At 37.3% G+C, this 23,987-nt stretch overlaps 1 protein-coding gene across 2 annotated transcripts; it reads right to left on the reverse strand.

Annotated features, from left to right (window-relative positions):
• Positions 1-894: 894 nt before the first annotated feature.
• Positions 895-12,691, reverse strand: LOC142522467 (uncharacterized). 2 transcript variants are annotated; one of them, XR_012814482.1, is made up of 7 exons: positions 12,109-12,691; positions 11,276-11,517; positions 11,060-11,182; positions 10,797-10,913; positions 10,297-10,482; positions 1,734-1,844; positions 895-1,334 (listed from the first exon to the last, which is right to left on the reverse strand). XR_012814482.1 is itself a non-coding variant. In XM_075625887.1 (7 exons), the coding sequence occupies exons 1-7, from the start codon at positions 12,533-12,535 to the stop codon at positions 1,240-1,242; spliced, it is 1,332 nt and encodes a 443-aa protein (XP_075482002.1). In that variant the 5' UTR covers positions 12,536-12,691; the 3' UTR covers positions 898-1,239. The 2 variants fall into 2 exon arrangements, 1 of the variants encoding a protein (XP_075482002.1); XM_075625887.1 differs by having other exon boundaries at positions 898-1,334; positions 1,734-1,875.
• Positions 12,692-23,987: the final 11,296 nt, after the last annotated feature.

Consider the following 23,987-nt stretch of genomic DNA (forward strand, 5'->3'; position numbering starts at 1 on the left):
CATCTCTCATATTTATCATAATGAAATATATTGACCATAATTAAATTATTTTATGAACTTTCGTAAAATAATCTTACCTTTTGAGCTTCTTTTTCGTGATCACGTTCTGTGATTCGCTGATGTTCCAATTTGCCTAATGGAAACGGTAGCCAACTTCAGCCGCGAAAGAAGCACAAAACACCAAACCCCAGTAGCTAGCTAGCTAGCTTATCTTCCACAAGGATTATTTCACTTTGTATTTTTATTTTCTTTGCAAGAGTCAAATATGGTTTTTAAAAAAAAAGAAATTTGGCCAAAGTAGATTCATTTTATAATTTAATAAAAAATTATAAAGCTTATAGTTGTAAAGAGAACGATCCAGTAGCACGCTTTTACTTGAACAATTCTTCACCAGGTAGCGTCTCTTGAGGATTTGAAACGATTTTAAAGAAATGTTCTTGTGATGGTAAATCGGTAATTTGAGCCTACGGTCAAATCTATTTACCGACACGTCCAAATAATAAAAATTGATGTCGTCCACAAAAATAAGATATAACAAATCGAAATAAATTATTGTAAAATAATTATACAAATACAAATTTAATTAAAAAAAAGACACTAAAGTTATTTCACTAAAAAGATAAGACTTGGATTCAACATGATGAGAATTTCGAGACTTCAATACAAACTTTAGGAAACAATCTCAAGCTTAAATCCTATAAACAATTGTTCTAAAAAATACTAAAATAAAATAAATAAGTAAAATAATTATTCAACAAATTTCTAACATGGATTATGTGACACATACAATTCATGTGATTTATTCAATAGTCCTCCCTATAAGCTTTTTGCCTCTGAATACAGATTACTATCTTGAAATTTCCGATGAATGATAATTCAGGTACAAATTGAATATTGAATAAACTCAATTCAACACTTTAGTTTCAATTTACATATTTGAAATATATAACGTTATAAATCTGTCGGAAGCTTTTATGTTTACATTCTATGAAGTATATACTAAAAACGTATTGCCACATTTGCTAAATGACATTTCATATATTTACGCGTGATTCTATTGGCTCTACATTTGGTTGGAGACTTATCATCCCGAGCGCTCATACGCCAAAAAGGGTACGAGTATTGACATAAATAGATGCCGCACTGTAAGTTGCAAAGAAACTCACTTTTTTATCAAGTTAGATGACACTTTCCTCGTGTTGATGACGACAGGAGAAAAGTGTTTTCGATTATCTGCGTTTATGTGAGCATATTAGTCTCTGCATCCCCGTCTTTGCTTTCTCTTAACAAGGAGTTCGACGTAGCTCCCATTATCTGAACAGTCAAACTTCCTCCTACAGAAGAGAGTAACAGGAATAATACATCAACACACTATGTTTTTGTCGAGGAAGAGCAAAAAATTAAATTTAGTTCAGTTTTCATCATCAGTAGTCACAGAAAGATAAATCTCTATTTTGAATTGATCCCACTTGATATGACGTCAAAAGATAGCTTCTTTAGCATCAAGGTAATCGCGAAACATTGGTACTGCTTCAGATATATTGGATCAAATCGGATTACTGGGCTCAAATCTACAAGGTAGGGGCGAGGCGAATGATAGTATAGGGATATAACAACAGTTCTCGAAACCCATACTTTTATACACTCAACAATACGCAATCGATGATGCAACTAATATTTATGGATTTAAAAATCTCAGTTTCTACATTGATAGAGGAAAAAGCCGGTTTTACCTAGAACAAGAGCAGCGCCAATCCATCCACTTATGCCCCATCTCTCACCAAGTAAAAACCAAGCAAATCCAGCACCCCATACTGGTTCAAGACCATAAACTACTGCAGTTTCTGCGGCCGAAACATCACACATGGCAGCCATCTGCATTATTTGCTTTCAACTCAAAGTTGTAATAGAAAAGAATTTAATCGTAAATTATTCTATTTATATTCACAGTAGTGACCATCAAGCACAAAATATTCACGGTCTGATACATTTTATTATGTTAAAAAAATTAAAACTAAAGACAGGATTACAGGGATTTTGAATCAGTTCTCATTCATGATATCCATATTTTTAATGCGATTGTTACTTGACACTGTCAGTGACAATAACATTTGAAATAAACTGGATAATGAGTTTTGAAACAAAAAACAGAAACCCAGACCATACCCAAGATAGTAAAACATAAAAAACAAAAGAACCTTTAACATAATTAAAGTATCTTAATATTAAGCTTAGGATTCAATCAGGACAACCATAAATTGCACCAAACATCTATCAGGGTGCGGGTGCGGCGCACAAAGGAAAGACAACATAAAACATTCCATGATTTTAAAGCAGAGAGAGTTTTCAAAATGAAATAGAATAACTAAACCGCAGGAAGGTTTAACAGCGTAACAAAACCCACAAAGCTTTGCCAACAATGGTAAATTTAAAATTTCTATGCACAAAATTTTGTCAATAATTTGCATAGAGAAGGAATAATGAATTTTCTGTTTACAAAATCTTGTCAGTAGTCAGCAAAACAATAATGGGAAAACGATGTACCGAAGAGGTGTTCATTATTTCATTGGGCGATGTAAGGACCCGGTGTTAATTAACAAGTATTTGACAAAAATTAAGAATAATTATTTTAAAGTATCAAATCAAAATAATTATACGAAATAATTTAATAGTGTGTTTAAAATAATATGTATTAGCAATTTATAGAAGATATTAAAATGCATATTGTAATTAAATAACACACAATTATTAAAATAAATCAAACAAGGTAACAAATTAGCATCCTGCTAAAAAAAGTTCACACACACAAACTTACACATACTATATTATTACTCTTTCGTCTACCCCAAACCCTAGCCCTTTTCCTCAAAACCAACCACCATCTTCACCGCCCTCCGCTGCCGGAAGTCAAAGGGCTTAGGTAGCCCATGATCTAAGCTTTGTTTTGATACCTTTTTTGCAACGTAATCGTGACCCGAAGCTTCGACTCGTCAGCCCTGTTTCCGCGTGATTTTCATGCTGCGTTTTCCTTCGATTTTCCGGCCGATTACTTGGTTGCTTCTGTCATTCACAGCTAGGGGTAAGCAAACCGAGGCGGCTCGCGAGCTTTTCGTGTCGGCTCGAAAAATATTTGATTTGTATTCTAGCATATCAAATTGGAGCCGACCTCGAACATGTTCAAATTTTTTTGAGTCGCTAGCGATCCTTAACATTTTATTATTATAAAAAAATTATTTATTAAATAAAACTTTCGAATCTTTCGATTTCTTATTTTCGAGAAATAGTTCAAATAGTTCGCAAACATATTCGAATATTTCGAGCCGACCTTGAACTCGAGCTTTAATTGGAAACAAATTCGAGTCAAAAATTTTAAAAATTTTGATTTTGAATTGAGCTCGAACTCGAATAGAAATATCTCGAGCAGAATTCGAGCCTTTTATTTTTGTAATATTCGACTCGATTTGGTTCGTTTACATCTCAATTCACGGCTGAGGAGAGGTTATGATCGAGGTTGGGAAATGTTTTGAGCGAAGCCCGCCGTTTTCCCGTCGCCTTAGCTGCTGTCCGGCATGTTTTTGGCCGCGAACCGCCGGCGCCGTGTTCCGCCGACCTTGACCTTGCTTCGAATTGTGAACATTTTAGGCTCAATTCCAGCTTCTTGTTGACCATTTGTAGGCTTTCTCGGTTGGGAAAACTATTCGCCTCGATTTAATTCGGTTTTAGTTTGATTATTAGCTCGATATTGATTATTTGTTGGGTTAATGTTGCAGTAACCGAAGTTGATCGACTTGGAGGTAAATTTCGATGAACCTAGAAATTTTATCGAACTAGTAGTTGTGATATTTAAGGAATTTAAGATATTGTGATAATTATTGTGTTGTTATTCAAGCTAAAAATATTTGTACTTAAGTATTGCGAATTATTGAGTTATTCCAATAGAAATGAGAATTATGCGATGTTGTGAGCTGAACTTTAATTCTGGGTATTTATTTCTGGGAAACTTTAAATGCCTAAATTAATTGTTTTGGGATTTTAGGCTTAGAAGTTTAAAGGCAAATTAAACAACCCAAATTATTTAGTTGAATAAATTTGGGAAAAACGAACATAATTTAATGTCACAGATTTGGATTATCGAGCATGTAAGAATTTTGTGCTATTGTAAGTGTTCGGTTGAGGTACGTATAGATCGGTTTCATTACGGAATTTATAATGACATGTTATGATTCCAAGTTTGGTGGTTGTGTTGTAACATGCCTCGTGTTACTTGTGGATAATGTGTTGCATTCACATATTTGTGTTAATTATTAATGTCCAGAGTCAAGAATAATCTTTTTTTTATTCAAATAATTTTATTGGAAAATAGTAGGGATGTTCATCAAATAAGTACATTAACGGGATCGCATGCCATGTTGAGTCCTGACTTCCATTGGTTACCGTTGTTTCTGTTATGTTATTGTTATCCGATCTGTTGAGATGGATACGAGTCATCATCAGAGCAGGTGACATAGGATTAGCACAGTCCATATGACCAACATGAGGGCGAGCAGGTTGGCTTCCCGTACCCTCGATGCTACATGCAGTGTCCAGAAGACATTTGGAATGTTCCGTCAAATAAGTACATTAACGGGATCAAATGCCATGTTGAGTCCCGACTTCCAATGGTTACCGTTGTTTATGTTATGTTATTGCTATCCGATCTGTTGAGATGGATAGTCACCAGCAGAGCAGGTGACATAGGATTAGCACAGTCCATATGACCAACATGAGGGCGAGCAGGTTGGCTCCCGTACCCTCGATGCTACATGCAGTGGCCAGAAGACATTTGGAATGTTCCGTCAAATAAGTACATTAACGGGATCAAATGCCATGTTGAGTCCCGACTTCCATTGATTACCGTTGTTTCTGTTATGTTATTGTTATCCGATCTGTTGAGATGGATAGTCATCAGCAGAGCCGGTGACATAGGATTAGCACAGTCCATATGACCAACATGAGGGCGAGCAGGTTGGCTCCCCGTACCCTCGATGCTACATGCAGTGGCCAGAAGACATTTGGAGGTTGCATTCCTTGCATGGATGGCCACTGTGATGATTCGTTGTTCTTAGACTCCTTTTGCATTCCTTATTCCATTGTTACTTTTCGTGCATCGCAATGCATTGCATCTTATTTGACTTTATTACATGTCCTTTACATCGTCGTGATTTTATCGGTTTGTCGTACTGGACCTGACCCCTTGTTTTCTTTTGATGTTTTGCTTGTTTGATGATGCCACGGCAGGTTATCTAGGGGTCTTGCGGCATCTGCTAGCTGTGCCCACTGTGACTGAATGGCATTTGGTTGTCGTCCCAAATATTAATATTGCATTATATTTGGAATCATACACTACTGGGAAAAGGCCCCATGTACTTGTATTATGACATTTTATATTTGTGAATCCATACCCAAGATATAGTTGAACTTGGACATAGATAATTTGATTAGAATAATGTTCTCATCGAATCTAATCACAAAATTCAAACTATTTTGCGAGACATCAAGTATACACTGATGGCAGTCGACACACAATATCCACAAGCGGAGTAGTCGCAATCTCATGGCCATCAACAAATGTATGTAAAGAGCCGCAAGAAGAGTTAGACCAAGAAGAAGCCATGGGCCGTCATGCAGAGGAAGAAAAAGACAAGCTCAAAGTTTATCAGCGCTTTACTCACAGAAAATTCAAGGCCGCATATTGAGGAGCGAGAAGATTTTTATTTCCTTAGTTTAAGAATAAATATTTACTTGTTTTTGGATTTCATCACATCTCTTAAATTTGGCAAAGATTTTCTTTCAGTTTAATTTTGAATTCAATTATGCATGAACTTTGTGGAAGGAATTATTCACTCAGAAAATATCAATACGCATATTTATTTAGGGCGCAAGGCGCACTGAGCACTAAGGTACCCCGGAATGCGACTGGGAATTCTGGTTGGACAAAGTACTAATTTGAGTCATGTTATATCAGCTCAAAGAGTATCAGTGGATCCCATTAAAGTTGAAGATGTCATAAATTGTCCAAGACCCACGAATGTTTATGAGATTCCGTATTTTCTTTGATTTAGCTTGGGTATTATAAACGTTTTGTTGAAGGATTTTGCAAAATAACTAGGCCTATTACTCGGTTAGTTCAGAAAGATCGACGTTTTGTGCGGATCGAGTGGGCCCAGTTTCTAGTTGTTGAAAGAGAAGTTGACCATAACTTCACTGTTAGCTCTGCCTTCAGGATCACAAGGATTCATTGTATGGACGTAGGGATGTAAATGAACCAAACCGTTTGTGAGCTATTCGAAGCTCGATTTGATAAAAGCTCGTTTAATGAGGCTCGTTAAGATAAATGAACTAAGTTCAAGCTCTACAATATTCGGCTCGTTAGCTTGTGAACATGTTCGTTAGTAAATCATAAGTAATATCTTAGATGAAAAATAATAATTTTGATATTTAATTTATTGATTTAACACATTAATTATGAAATATATAGAAAAATCTATTAAATTTATTTATTATAATAAGAATATTATATTTTTTTCTAAATGAATAATTTATTTTTTAATGAATTTAATGAATATTTAAATGTACAATTCATATTTATTGAGCTCGTATAGGTTCGATAAAAGCTTGAATAAGCTCATGAGCCATGAATATATTCGTTAAATAAAGCTCGAGCTCGGCTCGATTATAAACAAGCCAAGCTCAAGCATTCAAGAGTTCGGCTCGACTCGACTCGATTACATCCCTATATGGACACATATCTTTCTCTAAATGGATTGGGTCGTAATTTGGTGCAAAACAAGAGAGTGATTGCATAGTCATCTTGTCAGTTAAAACCACAGGAGGCTCCATATCAAGTTCATGACTTTATTGGTTTCCATTGTGATTGCTTTGAAAATATGACATCATTATATGTACAATGAGTAGTTTGTGATTTATTTTGATCACAAAAGTCTTAAATATCTTTTCACAATCCGACTTGAATACGATGTATATAACTGCTTAATGATTCTGATTGTGAGATTTAGTATCAATCAATTTATCGAATAAAGCTGCAAACGCCTTCAACAAGAAGGTTCAGAATGAATTTCTGACTATAAAGTTCACAAGCACTTGGGAACATCATGATGGACATACCAGCCTAGTGGAGACTACTTCATACTTTCTTCTATTCCGATTGAACCACAGATATTATCTAGGATAAAGGCAGCACAGATGATTGATCCATAAATTCACAAGTTGAAAGAATTGGTACAAACAAGTCAGTCTGAGAAGTTCAATGTTGCTTCATATGGTTATAAATGTTATGAAGGAAAAAGACTTGTGCTTCCTGAACTCGATTTAAAAGAAGCTATATTAAAAGTACATTGTAGTCGACAAAATGTCCATCCAAGAAACAGGAAAATATATCATATCCTTGGAGCTTATTACTGGGGAAAAAAAATGAAAAATGCGATATCTGAATTTGTGGCTAGGTGTCTGACGTGCCAACAGATTAAGGCAAAAAAGATGATGCTTGGTGGTATGATGCATAGCCTGGAAGTGCCACAGTGGAATTGGGAGTACATGGCAATGGATTTCGTGACACACCTGCATCACTCTAATTGAGGCTGTGACACCATTTGGGTGATTGTACTTGTACTCCTAAGAAAATAAATTGTAAATTGATCATGTTATGAGACGAGATTGCATGGTGACACAATTACTATATTTTGCATGGTGAGAGACACACAAACTCACACATACATGCTATATTTATCACTTTCTTTCTACCCTAAACCCTGACCCTCTTCCCCAAAACCGACCGCCACCTTCATCCATGATTCTGCCGCACTTCGCCGTCAGAATCCAAAGGGCCTAGCTAGCCCATGAACTAAGCTTTGGTTTGAATCTCCGGGTCGTCAGTCCTGTTTCAGCACAATTTTCTGGTCGATTTCTTGGTTGTTTATGTGATTCACAGAAAATGAGAGGTTGCCATCGACCTTTGGAAGAGTTTTAAACGAAGCCCGCCATTTTCCTGCCGCCCCGGCTGCTGTCCAACGCGTTTTTGACGGCAAACCACTGTGCGTCGTCGTGTTCTGCCTGACCTTGACCTCGCTCTAGCAAAGCTTCGAAATGCGAACAATTTAGGCTAGATTCCAGCTTGTTTTGACCATTTGCAGGCTGCCTCGGTCAGGAAAATTTTTCGCCTCGATTTAATTTGTTGTAGTTCGATTATTAGCTCGATACTGATTATCTGTTGGGTTAATGTTGTATTTTCCGCAGTTGATCAACTTGGAGGCAAATTTCGGCGAACATAGAAATTGTATCGAACTAGTAGTTGCAATATTTGAGGAATTTATGATATTGCAATAATTATTGTGTTGCAATTATTCAAGGTAATAAACAGTCAAATGTAATTATGTGAATTATTGAGTTAATTCTGATAGAAATGACAATTATGGGATGCAAACTGAAATTATCATTCTGGGTATTTTAGTTTGAAACAATAATTCGTGGAAACTTTAAAAGCCTAAATTAATTGTTTTGGGATTTTAAGCTTAAAATTTTATTGTCGGCAAATTATACCAACCCAAATTAGTGAGTTGAATAAATTGGAGAAATGAAAGGAAATATATGGAACATAATTTTATGCCACGGGTTTGGATTATTGATCAGATATTTAAGAATTTTGTGGCATTGTAAGTGTCCAGTTGAGGTAGGTACGTATCTACCGGTTTCGTTACGACATTTATAATGATGTGTGATGATGCCAAGTTTGGTTGTTGTGTTGTAAGCTGCCTTATGTGATATTTGTGTATAATATGTTGCATTCACGTATTTGTGATTATTGTTAATGCACAGGGTTGATAATGACTATTTTTCTTTTACAAAATAAAACAAATCTTTTTATTCAAATAAATTTTATTTGCAAATATAAGGGATACTGCATGACATGTCCCATTGATTACGACTGTTGTTCCCGTATGTTATTGTTGTCCAATCTATTGAGATTGGTACCACTCATCGGTGTCACGGCTGACATAGGATTAGCACATTCCAGATGACAACATGAGAGCGAGCCGGGTGGCTTCCCGTACACTCGATGCTATGTGCAGGGAGCGAGCAAATATTTGGACGTGGCACTCTTGGCAATGGTGGCAATGGTGGCCACGTGATACGCTGTTCTTATTCTCATTTTGATATTAGTTATTCCATTGTTACCTTATGTGCATCGTATTGCATTGCAATTGCGTCGTATTTGACTTTATTACGTCACTTATGTTGTCGTGATTTTACCAGTTTGTTGTACCGGTGACCAACCCCTTGTTATCTTTTGATGTTGTGGTTTCTTGTTGATGCAAAAGCAGATTATTCAAGAGGTCCTGACGTGTCTAGAGGAACGCCTGACATCAGTGCAAGTTAATCTATGTGGTATTTTGATGTTGTCCCAAACATTTTATATTATATTTGGAGTCATGCATTTAACAAGGAGATGCCCTGTGTCTGTATTATGATATTCTGTGTTGATTTGGATTGATATTATTGTGTGTGATCGAATTTGGCTGGCTTTGCATGCGTTTTAGATTATTCCTGGCGAGTTCAACCTTTGTTGTTCGATTATGATTTTATCTGTGTCGTAGTGTACCTTTCCGGTACGAGGTGTTTTGTATATTTTTTATGGACTTCTAATTTCGAGCAAGAAATTTGATAATAAAGATAAGCATCTTTAAATAAGCATACTTAGTGTCTATGGTTTGACAAGCAGGTTATGTCAACATGGAACAATGTTTAGAAGTGAACCATGTGCAAAACTAATAACTAAACACAATACGCAGAGTTATGAGACAAAGATGCAGACTACAATGCATGAACTAAATATCAAGTGGGCAAGGCAAAGGAGAATTATCAAACGAAAAAACATCAAACTCTGCCATTCCCTTCCACATCCAAAGACACAACTGTGTATGGTCAGAATTACAAGTAAACACCCGCAAATGAACATTACAAAATGAAATCCACACGAGTTGTCAATCATGAATTGAGCTAAAGAAGTTATATCTAGATGAATTTAAGAGAGATAAGAACATAAGCTGAATTGTAGCTTAAATATATATTACGCTTTTTAATTCAAGAAATGTTAGCCCGTGTAAAGAAAATATTGATGTCCTTGTGCCCAATGCAATTCAAGAGTATGGCACTTTATAATATTAAAAACTAAAACCTTTCTACGCTTGTGAAGAAAAATGCAATTATCTTCAAAACCTAAAGGAAGACTACAAATCATACCTCTATCCATAAGCATAAACCTGTTGAAAAAATGCCAGTATAAAGTGCTGGTACCCAAAGAAACTCCATGATATGATCGAACACCGAAGCCATTGTCCAAGATAATGGATTTGATTCTTGGAAACCATTACCGAACCAGCTTTCAATGAAGTACCAAATAATTGATAGAAGGGCAACAGTGCATACCTACAAGGTTTGTTTCATCCTACCCGTGCAGGCACTAAACAGTGCATACCTACAAGGTTTGTTTCATCCTACCCGTGCAGGCAGTGCCTGCACGGGCAATGAACGGCCCGGATCACTCCACATGAGTGATCCGGGCCCACCTCCATGTAAAAAAAAAAAAAAAATTGGCTCGAAAAAATCCGAGCCGTTGGATCGACCCCTGCAGGCAGTGCCCGCAGGGGTAGGGTCGACCGAACCTACCTACAACAAGTAAAAGTTTACATCATAAATGGAGATGCTGTAAGATAAAAGGAAAACAACTTACAAGATGTTGCCTCGTATCCAAGAAGAGGTAAGAAGTTTTCCCTTTTTGTCCTTCTAGAAATATGTTCTGTTCTTAGCATATGAATCCCAAAAAACACCGCGCTTAAGAAATTTAATAAGTCTCCAACCTGCAATCAATCATGACATGTTCCAAATTTATGTGTCAAAGCAAGAAAAGTAACAGCCATTTGAGAATTAGGTGCTTGTGGACATTCAAAGTCACGCTAAAGAAGCGATTAATGGAATTCTATGGTAATACCTAAAGAACACTTACGCATGGAGCTGATCCACTGCACTCCAGCATGGCTATCCCAATGATAGACATGAGAGCTCCAAACCAGGTACGAGCAGGTATTATAGATCCTAGCATGCCATCAATCAGCGGTACAATTATTACCTGAGCATTCACCATACATTAGCAAGGCCCAAGAAACAAACAAGCACCAACATTGTTGTTCGTACATTCCTAGAAAATCTTAGGTCTTCTTACAGTAAACATAGAGATAAATGATGCCCGTCCAGCATCAGAAGTGAGGAGTCCCAATGCCTGCATGATATATCCTAAGCTGACCCAAAATCCCAACTCTATCCCCGCATTACGAGTATGAGCATCGTTACTAGCCCGGAGCACAAATGGTATGAATGGAATTGCAGTCATAGAGAAACGCAGAATGCCAAACACATCAGGATCAACGATTGATTCAACTTCCTTTAAGACAGGAATATTACTAGCTGCACCAAAAGACTTTTCTCTCTTAATCATGCATAAAATTATTAAATATGAGTCATTTGGACAATAATCCCTTTTATGAACATTCAGTTACAGTCATTTTCTCAACGTGTCACCGATTGCATTTCCCTAATGCCTAATAGGTACAGATTCTTTGCTCCATTTCTTCCCCTTTGCACTCTACTTCTCATGCAAATGCAAAACGTGACTCCACCAGGAAGAATCACCATAAAACTACACAAGTTAATCAATTATCTATTTATTAATCCTTTTAAATACTCTCAGCATCTTGCCTTCTGCTAGTAACAGATGAATAGTTGCTCTTTCTCATTGATTCTCCAAAATTTCTTTCCTTAACTAGCTGTTATATAACCTCTATTGGTGTTTATTAGCAGAGAATGGAAGAATTAAAGGTGGAATACTAATACCATAAACAAATCCTATATGTAAAATCACATGAAGAAACGCCATGTCCCCCATTTAGAGGAACAATTCATTGACATGAATTCTACAATGGGTTTTGATGAAAAAATTAAGAACCATTTACTTTAGAAAAAAGTAAGAAATAAAGACAGAGGATTATGAAATATTACCATAAATAATTGTGAGACAATTAAGCAAAATGATGCTCCTCACTCTCTTCGACACAAAAAATATCCTCCGCCACAATGCACGCTTTCCAATTAGCGATTTTCTCAAATTCAAGCTCTTACCATTTTCCACTGTCATGCCACCAGAAACCCTATTTGTTGAAGAATTAAACCCTTCGTTTCTTCCCGAACCACTCTCCAAAGCAACAGCATCAACTGATTTTCTCGGACCCTTCCTCCCATTAACTGAAAGCTTATTTTCAAAACAACCTCGACAACAAGATAAAAAGGTAGAAGAGTTCAAAACGGAAGACCTATCCACAATACTCCTCAATTTAGCGGAAATGAGGGGGAAAATAGTGATGGAGGAAGTCTGAAATACAACGGTGGTGTGACTCCCCGGCCACCGGCATCGTGGTGACGCAGCCATTCGGCGGGGCAGATCACCGGGAAATAGCTCCGATCTATGAGACAGCTCCCCCTTCCCGACCCCTTCCAGAGTTCTACGGTACGGTTGGAGCAATCATTGAAGAAACACGTGAGCTTCCAGAGACTTCCATGATGAGCCAACCAGAGGAAATTTAGGGAGAAGGGATTCGATTGTAATTTATTTAAAAAAAAACATTAATAAGTTCATTTATATAAATATAAGTGTAAATACATCATTAATTTAAATTCTTAACATTAAATACATTCATTTGATTCGGTCCACTCCAAATTAAGTTTCTTTTCCGTCAACTCCTTCTATATCCTTTCCGACGACGATTCTCAATGTAAATAGTCTTTTCCTTATCGGCAATTCTCGACGAAGATATTTTCAATCTAAGCAAACTCAATCGGACAAATGGCTGACAAAAATCTGGTAATGTGGGTCGACCAAGAGCTTGGTTGACCAAATGTTTTTTGGTTAACCCAAGCGCTTCTTAATTTTATGCAATTTTTTGTGTTATTTTTAAACCAACACTGATAATAATTGATGTCAGAATTGCTGCAGAAAACTTTGAATACGTATAAATCACTGAAAATTTTGGTCTACCTAACATTTTGCTTGGGTCGAACAAAATAACATGTTAAGTAGACTAAATTTTGCACTACCCAACATGTTTGGTCGACCCAAGCAAAACGCGTTGATACCGTCGACCAAGCATGTTGGGTAGACCAACATATGCTTGGTCGACCCAAGCAAAATGTTGGGTAGACCAATCAACCAAGCTTGGGTCGACCAGTGCTAGATTTTGTATTTGAGTACAGATATTTTTTACATTGTAATATGTTTGTTAATCATTGGACATCGTATTGATTTTTTTAATTTTGATTTATGTATTTATGGTGGAATTTTGTTGTTGGTCAGTTTTTGGGTCGAATATGGTGATTTTTGGGTCGACCATGGTGATTTCGGGGTCGACCATGTTGCTTCTAGGTCGACCTTGTTGATCTCTTGGTCGACACATGTTGATTTTAGGTCGACCAAAGTTGCTTTTGGGTCGACCCATTTTTCTAACACATGAATCCATAAATTTGACAAATATGACCGACTAATTAATTAATTTTGACAGATAATTACACAATTTTGACCAATGTTGCATGTTTTTAACATATGAATCACATATTTTCACAAGTATGTTTTATAATGTTACATGATTATGTTACATCTTATAACATATGAGTCACAATTTCACAACTATATTACATGTTTTTTGACATATGAGCCACTATTTCCCAATTATGTTATATGTTTTAACATGTGAATCATAATTTCACAATTATGTTATATGATTTAACACATGAATCACAATTTCATAACTATGTTTCATGTTTTAACATATGAATCACAATTTCACATCCAACTATGTTACATATTTTTAGCATATGAATCACAATTTCACAAGTATGTTATATAATATTACATATTTTAACATATGAATCACATATTTAGCTAGGACGACACAAAGTAGACCTTGTTGTTTTTGGGTCGACCCAAAGGCTGAAACTTTGGGTCGACCCTTGTTGCTTTGCTTTTGGGTCGACCCAAAGTTATATCTTACAAAATTCAACAAAAATTAAGAGAATAAGAAAGTTAGAATAGACGAAAATTAATTTAAAAAAACAAGCGTGGCACACCAGGTAATTATGGGTCGACCAAGAAGATTAATCTTGGTCGACCCATAATACTTGGCCAATTTTGGTCGATCAATTCTTCTGGGTGGACTTTTACTTTTTCTCAAAGTAGATTCTGTGTCGATTAAATTGGTTTTGGGTCGACATATTATGATTTGGGGAAGAAGGGGTAGATGACTCGTAAATTTTAATTAGAGGAAGGTTGTGTGTCGACCGAAAATAAAGAGAAGATGAGCATTAATTAAGTTAAAAAATTTAATTGCAGTTAATGTAAAAATCAAAGGTCACATCCTTGTTTCTTAACAAAAATCAGAGTCCTTGTATTTTAAATACTTTCTGTCTCACTCCTATTTTTTTAATTGGCCCAGCCAACAAGTGTCTGTCTATCTTAAAATTAAAATTAAAATTAACATTAAAATTAAAATTGTGCTTTTTTTAGTAAATTTTTTAAGATGATATATTTTTACATATAAAATATTTTTATTTTGTATGGAAAAACATTGAAATATAAATAATATATTTTTCCCATCGAAAAATACTATTCAAGTTCTTATCATCGGGAGAAATATCTCAAAATTGTATAATTTTACATATACAATTGTTCTGTTTTGTATTAAAAAATTTGAAAACAATAAAATATTATATTTTTGAAGAAAGTAGAGATAAATTTTTAATTATAAACTCAACTTCCCATTGAGACCCTATGTCATAAAATTGTATTTTTCACTTCCTGATACACAAATTTTTTTAAATTCACTTCATCTTTATATTTTATCTCCTTGTCTCCTTTAATTCAAATTTTTTTTTCCGTTTTTTAATTTTATTTCCTCTGTTACGTTGCTTTTCTTCTATTCCCCAATAATTTCTCACCTTCCCCAACTCATATCCATCGATTTTCTTCTCCTATTCTCCCTCAGTTTCTCTCCACCGATTTCCATCTCTTCCTTCGTCGAGAACCACGGGCCATACAAACCCGCCGACTTGCGACACCTACTGGCGACGATTTTGAAGCCAACGATGACAGTGGACAGAGAGGCAAAGCAAAGCAAGCGAGGAAGTGAGTTTCTTATTCTATGTTCGGTTGATTTGTCCAACTTTTTATACAATTTTTGCTAGATTGTTTTAATCTTCTCAAGTATGTGAAATCAATTTTTTAAGCTTTGACTCCGGCTTCGTTGCTTCAAACAGGCTTAACATGTTATGAAACATCTATTACTTAAAAAATGCCATTTTTTTTTGACAAGCTCTTTTTCGAAACCCTTAAATTGTGCATGCATACAATACTACTGAAAAAAACACCTATTAAAAAAATAATTGTTATCATATAGCAGATAAAATACTGCAGTTTAAAAATTTTAAAACAATTATGAACGAGTAAAGATCCTGAAAACCTAAAACATAATAAAAGAATGAGTATAAATAATCATGTCCACTACTGTCTCAAATCATGATGTGCGGAAAAATATGTGGTCCTCGGGTTCTCTTGCGCACAGCCAGCCCCTCCTACTCAGACTTCGGCACCTCCAGTCTTCTCATCAACAAACTCACCTGCATCATTCACACTTAGTGAGTCTAAAGACTCAACACATCTGTAACGTTAATAGAAAATACATATACTTAACAAGAAACAGTGAAAAATGCTGTAATAAAATATGCTTCATGATCTTAAAAAATTAAACGTAAACATATCGTAAAAGCATAACGTGTCAAAACATCTCATCATATCATCATATACTTTTACATTTATCTTAATCAAATTCAGTTCATTAGTTGTGACTTTCTAATCAGCTATAATCGTATCAGATCTATTCGATGGATTCATCTATATATAACCGTGGTACCCGGTGGCGAGGACATCAGGGACAGTATTACCCATCTACTGAGCCTTGGCCATACGCCTCATCTTATACATATATCGTCAGTCACAACCAATTCACATCTTTCGAAAACATCATCATTTTCATCCTTTATCAAAATGATGCATATACGTAATTTTCCTTAAAATCAAGCATGCAACATATTTTTCATAATTTCATAAAAAGTAATATACGTGGTACATAAAAATTTAAAAACATGTAAAATCGTGTTAGGGAGATATCAGGACTAAAACTCAACCCCGATGTAAAATGACCAATTTGCCCCTGGGAACCCAAAATGACTTTTTTACCCTTGGACCTCAAAATTTCGACCCGAAGCCTACCAAACCCTTAAAACATTCCAAAACATATTTATAATCATTTCTTAGACTTAAACTCGAGCTCATTCCAAATCTAACCAATTCGTTTTAAAACTTAGACCGGGGTCCCGGTTTTAACTTGAATCAACCTGAAATTCAACCAAATCTTTTCAAACTTAAAACATAACTTAATTTCATAAAATCAGACCTAAGACCCTCAAATTCGAGCCACCTAATGTGAGGCCCGAGATTATATCATTGTAATCCAAGGTTATTTAATTGACGAACTGATGTGATTATGGAAGGACAAGCTCCGAGGAAGGCGTGGGAAAGCATGGGAGTATGGAGGCCAGAAGACCTCGCGCACATGCATGGAGACGAGGCGCACATATGCGCGAGAGGATGAATGTGGAGGCAGAAGTCCTCGTGCATATGTACGAGACGAGGCGCGCATATGCGCGAGTAGCCAAACGCCGAGACAGAAAGTCTCGCGCACATGCGCGGAGACGAGGCGCGCATATGCGCGAGCAGATGGATTTCTCAAGCGCCGAGACAGAGAGTCTCGCGCATATGCGCGAACGTTGGACGCGCATATGCGCGAGAAGTGCTGTATAAAAATGTGACACATGTCTTGCCTTGCATATTAACATGTAACAATCTTCATTCCAATTCAAGAAGCTTGAGAATTCTACGCCATGGAGGATCTATCAAAATGTGACACATGTCTTGCCATGCATATTAACACGTAACAATCTTCATTCCAATTCAGACTTTCAGCCAAGAAACGAGATCCTCCATGGCGTAGAATTCTCAAGCTTCTTGAATCTTAGAATTTTGATTGTGCAAGATCCGACCATCCGATTTTCGATCCGAGTATAATTCCGTACTTCTCTTGTCAAGAGCTTCGGAGGGATGTAAGTTTTCTTATCTTTCCTGCATGGTTCGAAAATCTTGTGTTGGAGAAATCATAATTTGATTTATATTATTTGTTCTTGAGATTATGGTAAGCATATAATCGAAATCGGATCGAAAAACGGACAACGTATGCAATTGTTATCATTTTTCAGCCTATGTTTGAATGAGATTGTACAGATTTTGAAATTGCGGGCTGTAATTGTTATTGGTTATGAGTTGTGGTTTGTATCTATTGATGTTTGAGTTGACGGATATCTCGATATTGCGTCGTTATGCCGTCAAAACGTAATTAGATTGAGATTGATCAAATCAAGGCTTGCTTTGAGTTGTATATTGATGTTATGCCTCTCGAATATGTCATTCCAGATATGGTATTGAAGGCTTCGAACTCGAGAATTCAACTTCGAAACCGATAGAAGAACGAATAAAGCAAGATTGAGGTTGGTTGCGTCAAACCAAGAACTACGAAAAGAAAGGTATAAATCAATGTTAAACCGGGGTAGATAACTCGAGTAAGATATGACTTGATTTCCCAAAACCACATACTTAATTGTTGTTGTTTTGATATATTCGAATTCCTTGAATTTATGTGCTTGTTCTATTGAGTTATAGAAAAGCATGGAATATGAGATAGATATCGTAAAAGAGTCTTTGGTAGAGGTGCCAAGTTATTGGACGTTTGGTTTATATCGATGCGCTTAGGAGAAGATTGACTCCTATTGTAGATACTCGATATAGTGTGCCGATGTCCGGGAATAAGAATGTACCACCACCTAGAAGGGAAGAGTAGGTGGGAGACTTGTTACGTTCTTGTTCAAACCGGGATCCCTAGATAAGAGTCGAGTAAAAGATTAAGAGTTAAAGAGTTTGATTTAAAGCTTTATATCGATTTACCTTTTCTTAGATTATGACACATGTTGTTTGACAATTGTTTTTGCTTTTGTATATGCTTATATGAAATGCATGTATACATTATTTATACTGGGAAATATGTTTCTCACCGGAGTTATCCGGCTGTTGTTGTGTTTGTATGTGTGCATGACAACAAGTGGGACATGATCAGGGTCGAGAAGAACATGAAAGATCGAGATTAGAGTGGTGATCCGGGCTTAGATGTAAACTGGTTGTTATACACTTGACATGTAGTTGTTAAACACTAGTTTGTTATGACGTTATTTGTGGAACAAGTTTTGTATCTTTGATCATGTTGTAGATATTGAACTTGATCTTGTAAATTGAATAAAATGGAGCATCACTTGTTGTAATATTATAGACACTTGTTTATGAGGTGCTCAATTTTTTTTAAAAAAATTTCGACCTAGTGCATTTAATTGATCCATATAATCCCGATAATAATTGAAGAAAATGAATTAACGTCCGGGTCCCCACACCTAAGGTCCTAAAAACCTTGCTACAACTTACTGAATTTTTCCAGCACCTAAACTCGAAAAAACCCTAGCTACCAAATCTTGAAATTTTCGATCCTAGCTTACATGCCGACGTATCTATCCCTCAATCCGACACCCAAGAACTAAGACCGAGCAAGGTACCCCTCTCCTAGACCGACTTGACCACGCCCTTAGCCCTCCAAACTCACGGACGTACCAACTCTCAATATCCTATTCCGAACCATTCAAAAACCACCCTAGCGCCACACCCTTCGACAGGCTATGGACCACGACCAGCCACTCACAGCCCTCTCCTAGCCTTGTCACGGACCCAAGAGGGTCGGATCCTTATCTGGGATCGAGCCATGCAAAGCTACACGCCCAAAACTCTCGATCTAGCCAAATCCGATCAACCAAACACCTAGTACCGAACGACCCTCAATATATCCCGGCAAAACCTTGACTCCAGCGTCTTGACATCATTTTACTCGATGTGTACAACCCCTATCATGAAAATCAGCAGCCCACTTACATATTAATGCAAGAAAACATGAGTTACATGCGAAGAAGTTTAAAATCATGACAACCGATGCATAATAAACGTTCAACCTGCAAAGTGCACAAATTCATCATACACGACACACACATATCAGCATATATACAATGTGAATGATGAGAAAAGGGATACATGGAGTGTCTTGGCATTTTCGTGCTCAAAAACTTGAAGAACTACGGGCGGGACGTGAATCGGAGAGGCGAGGAGGAAGCTTTCTTCGAAAACTTGAAGGGGCCGAAGGTTTGATGCTGAAAACTCAAGTGGAGGCTGCTGGTGGATGGGAGGGATGGGTGCTAGGGTATTATTAGGGTTAGGGTTAGAGTAAGGTAGTGTTTAAATAAAAATGCTAATCACTAATGGGCCCTAATTTGATTTTTAAAAAGGATTAAAAGGATTTTGAGCCCATTAAGCATTAAAACAAACCCAATAAGCCCAATAACATATTGCCCGAATCCTGAAAAATTCGTATGAATCGTTAAAATTTGCGTACCGGTAAAAATATAACTCGGCGAGTAAAAATACCCAACTAAGGCCAATTTTCATAAATCTTACATAAAAACACATCATATTATATAATTAAAAATAATTATTCAATAAAAATATTTTTCCAGAACATCACCGGTCTCCGTTCCTCGTTCGATCGCGAAATGCAACCTAAAACTCTAATGCATGAAACTAATAAATAATCATGAATTAAACCCTACCCATGCAATAATCATGCATGAAATGCATAAAAATCATTAAACACATATTTGAAAATAAAACTCTAGATTGAATGTAGTCGGGTTACTTAGTTCAAATTTCCCGGACCTTACAATCCCAAGAAGCTACGGATCTCTGTCATGCTCTTAGGCACTGGCCAATCTCTGACTGCCTTAACTTTACTGGGGCCGACCTCTATACCATCCCGAGATAAAATGTGGCCCAAGAATACCACTCTGTCAAGCTAGAACTCGCACTTATTGAACTTGGCATACAACCGTCTGTCCTGTAGAGTCCGTAGTACGATCCTCAGATGCTGATTGTGCTCCTCTCTGCTCCTCGAATAAATCAGTATGTCATCTATAAAAACTATTACAAACTGATCCAAATAAGGATCACACAGGCGATTCATGAGATCCATGAATATTGATGGCACGTTCGTCAAACCAAAAGACATCACCATAGACTCATAGTGCCCATAACGCGTCCTGAAAGCCGTCTTATGCACGTCAAACTCTCTAACCTTCAGCCAATGGTATCATGATCATAGATCTATCTTCGAGATTACCTACGCTTCCTGAAGCTGATCTAATAAATCCTCGATCTTGGGCAGTGGATACTTGTTCTTGACCGTGACACAGTTCAGCTCCCTGTAGTCAATACAAAGGCGCATGCTGCCATCCTTCTTTTTCACAAAAAGTGCGGGTGTGCCCCATGGAGAAAAACTAGGGCGAATGAAACCCTCATCTAGCAAGTCGTGAATCTAATCGTTCAGTTCTTTCATCTCTGCAGTTGCTAGATGATAGGGTGACTTAGAAATAGGCACGGTGTCTGGCATAAGCTCGATAGAAAAATCCACCTCTCTGTCTGGTGGAAAGCCTGAAACATCGTTAGGGAAAACACTAGGGAAATCTCTGACTACTTCGACCTCCTCTAGCCTCTGACACTGTCACAATACTGGTCAAAAATGCCTGGAAGCCACTCTTCATGAGCTTCCTTGCACACATGCATGATATGATGTGCGGCATCTGCTGGTGTCTAGCTGTCTCAAAAACAAACGGCTTTCCGCTGGGCGGTCGGACGAATACTGATCTTCGTCGAAAATCTATGATAGCTCCATTAGAAAAAATCCAGTCCATGCCCAAAATGATGTCGAACTCCGGCAACGGTAGTACAATCAAATATGCCTGTACCACATTCCTCTATAACCGAAGCTCCATTCTCCTCACTATTTGAGAAGTGAGCATCTGATCCCCGGATGGAATCAATATTCTGAATCCTGAATCCATTGCCACCAGTATGATTCCTAGTTGCTGGACGAACTTCTTGGACTTAAACAAATGTGTAGCTCCGAAATCTAGCAATGCATGCGTGGCTACACCTGAAATATATATCTTCCATGCGACAAAACATATCATCAAATCTGTTCGGGTTGAAACTTAAGAAATTTTCTACCAGCAATTATCCCAAAATCCTCGAAAAATTACTAGTTTAACCCAAGTATTATATAATTTTTTCGAGTTTAATCCTCAAAAATCTTGGTAATTGCAATTTGGCTCTTAAGGTTTTCGAAAATTACATTTTGGCCCTACAATCTTTCGAAATTTGCAAACTTGACCCCCCTAAAGTTCTCGAATTAGCACCATAAAAACGTAAAATTCTCGAAAACTAAGTATTAAATCCCAAAAATTCATAAAATTCCAAAATAGCCACTTAAAATTTCGAGTTTTGCAATTGGGTCCTCATATTATAGGTTATTACACTTAGGTCCTTAGAATCCTCAATTCATGAAATTCAATCCTTAATTCCAACTAGGTAGAGAATGCATCCTAATTCCCTCTATGTTCTCAATCCTATAATTCGATTCTCACAACAATCTTATAAGCCATGCAATCAAAGCGATAAATTAAAATCTTAAACATAAGAGTTACCGGTGATCATTGTAGAGTCTGGCTTCACCTCGGCCTCCTCTGCATGCATCATAAACACTCTACCGGTCGTGGGGCCCTTGTTTCTAGGGCAATCCGCCGCCTTATGACCCTCCTGCTTGCAAATGAAGCATTTGTAGGTTCTCCATAAACATTTTCCGAGGTGGAACCGGTTGCACTGCTTGCATGACTGCACCTCTGCCGGCTTCGGAGCCCCAAGTACCAGTGGTGGCCTCTACTGACCATGCCTCTATATCTGTCCTCGGGGCTTCTGTTGCCCTTGATGTCTCGGTGGCCCAGGTGAACTGACTTTTCTACGGCTAGGAGCTGGGCTGGGCCTGATATCTCTTCCTCTGTATCTCAAAATTAATGTCGCTCAGGGCCTGCTCCGCCTGAAAGGCACAAGCGGTAGCCTCACCATAGCTCGCTGGTCTCATCAGCATAACATCCCGGCATAACGTGGGTCTCAGGCCATACATGAAATGCCTCAGCTTCTGGGTGGAATCTCTCGCAATAAGGGGTACAAATTGACAGCCCTTGTCAAACTTCCTGATAAAGTCGGCCACATACAATTCCCATGGTGGAAACTCATAAACTCTCTCATCAGGCGGCCCCCGACGTCTGCTAGAAAATACTTGCCATAGAATACCTCCTTGAACTGATCCCAAGTGAGGGTAGCCAAGTTCAACCTATGAGCTGCTCCCTCCCACCAAAGGGATGCATCATCTCTCAACATATAAGTAGCACATCTGATCTAGTCGCCATCCATCATCTGCAGGTACTGGAAGTGTAGCTCCAAAGATCGAATCCAACACTCCGCTATAAAAGGGTAGGTAGTACCCCCGGACTCCTTCGGGTTGAGCAGTCGAAACTGCTCAAAAATATCTGTCTGAGGTCAAGGAGCCTGCTGCGTCTCCTCCAAAAGCCTAGCCATACCCTTCACTACCTGCGTAGCTTCATCCAATGGTGGTGGTGGTGGTGGAGGTGGGCCTTTGCCGCCTCCTGAAATATCATCCTGGCGATCTGTATTGAGAGTGCGTCAGGGGATGAATAATATCTTAATACAGTCCAAATTCTAAACGTAACCCATCATGCAGTTTAATCTAGTTTTCCAAACAGTAAATCCTCAAATCGTGAAAGCGTCTAAACATGTACTGTAAATCATCGTAAAACGTATACAATGTAAACATGCAGGTGATGACAGTAAATTATTTAAAACATTTAAAACATAAAAGCTTACAGAATTGAGGCTTGAAGACTGAACTGCAAATGCTGGCGGTGACACAAACCTATACAGGATCCTTGCTCTGATATCAACTGAAACATCTACTACTTAAAAAAATGCAACTAATTTTTTTTGACAAGCTCATTTTCGAAACCCTTAAATTGTGCGTGCATGCAATACTGCTGAAAAATACACCTATTAAAAAAATAATTGTAATCATATAACAGATAAAATACTGCAATTTAAAATTTTTAAAACATTTATTAACGAGAAAAGATCCTGATAACCAAAAAAATAATAAAATGAATGAGTAAAAATATTCATGTCCACTACTGTATCAAATCATGATGTGCGGAAAAATATGTGGTCCTCGGGTTCTCTTGCGCACAGCCAGCCCCGCCTACTAAGACTTCGGCACCTCCAACCTCCTCATCAACAAATTCACCTGCATCATTCATACCTAGTGAGTCTAAAAACTCAACACACCTGTAACGTTAATAGCAAATACATATACATAACAAGCAACAGTGAAAAGTGTTGTAATGAAACACGCTTCATGATATTAAAAAATTAAATGTGAAACATATCATAAAAGCATAACGTGTCAAAACATATCATCATATACTTATACATTTACTTTAATCGAATTCAGTTCATTAGTTGTAACTTTCGTATCAGCTCTTATCGTATAAGTTCTATCGTATCAGCTTTTATCGTATAAGTTCTATCGTATCAGCTCTATTCGATGGATTCAACTACATATAACTGTGGTACTCGGCGGTGAGGACATCAGGGACATTATTACCCATCCACTGGGCCCTGGCCATACAGCTCATCGTATACATATATCGTCAGTTAAAAACAATTCCCATCT

The sequence above is a fragment of the Primulina tabacum genome, chromosome 13 (assembly GCF_025594145.1).
Source record: "Primulina tabacum isolate GXHZ01 chromosome 13, ASM2559414v2, whole genome shotgun sequence".
Taxonomy (NCBI): domain Eukaryota; kingdom Viridiplantae; phylum Streptophyta; class Magnoliopsida; order Lamiales; family Gesneriaceae; genus Primulina; species Primulina tabacum.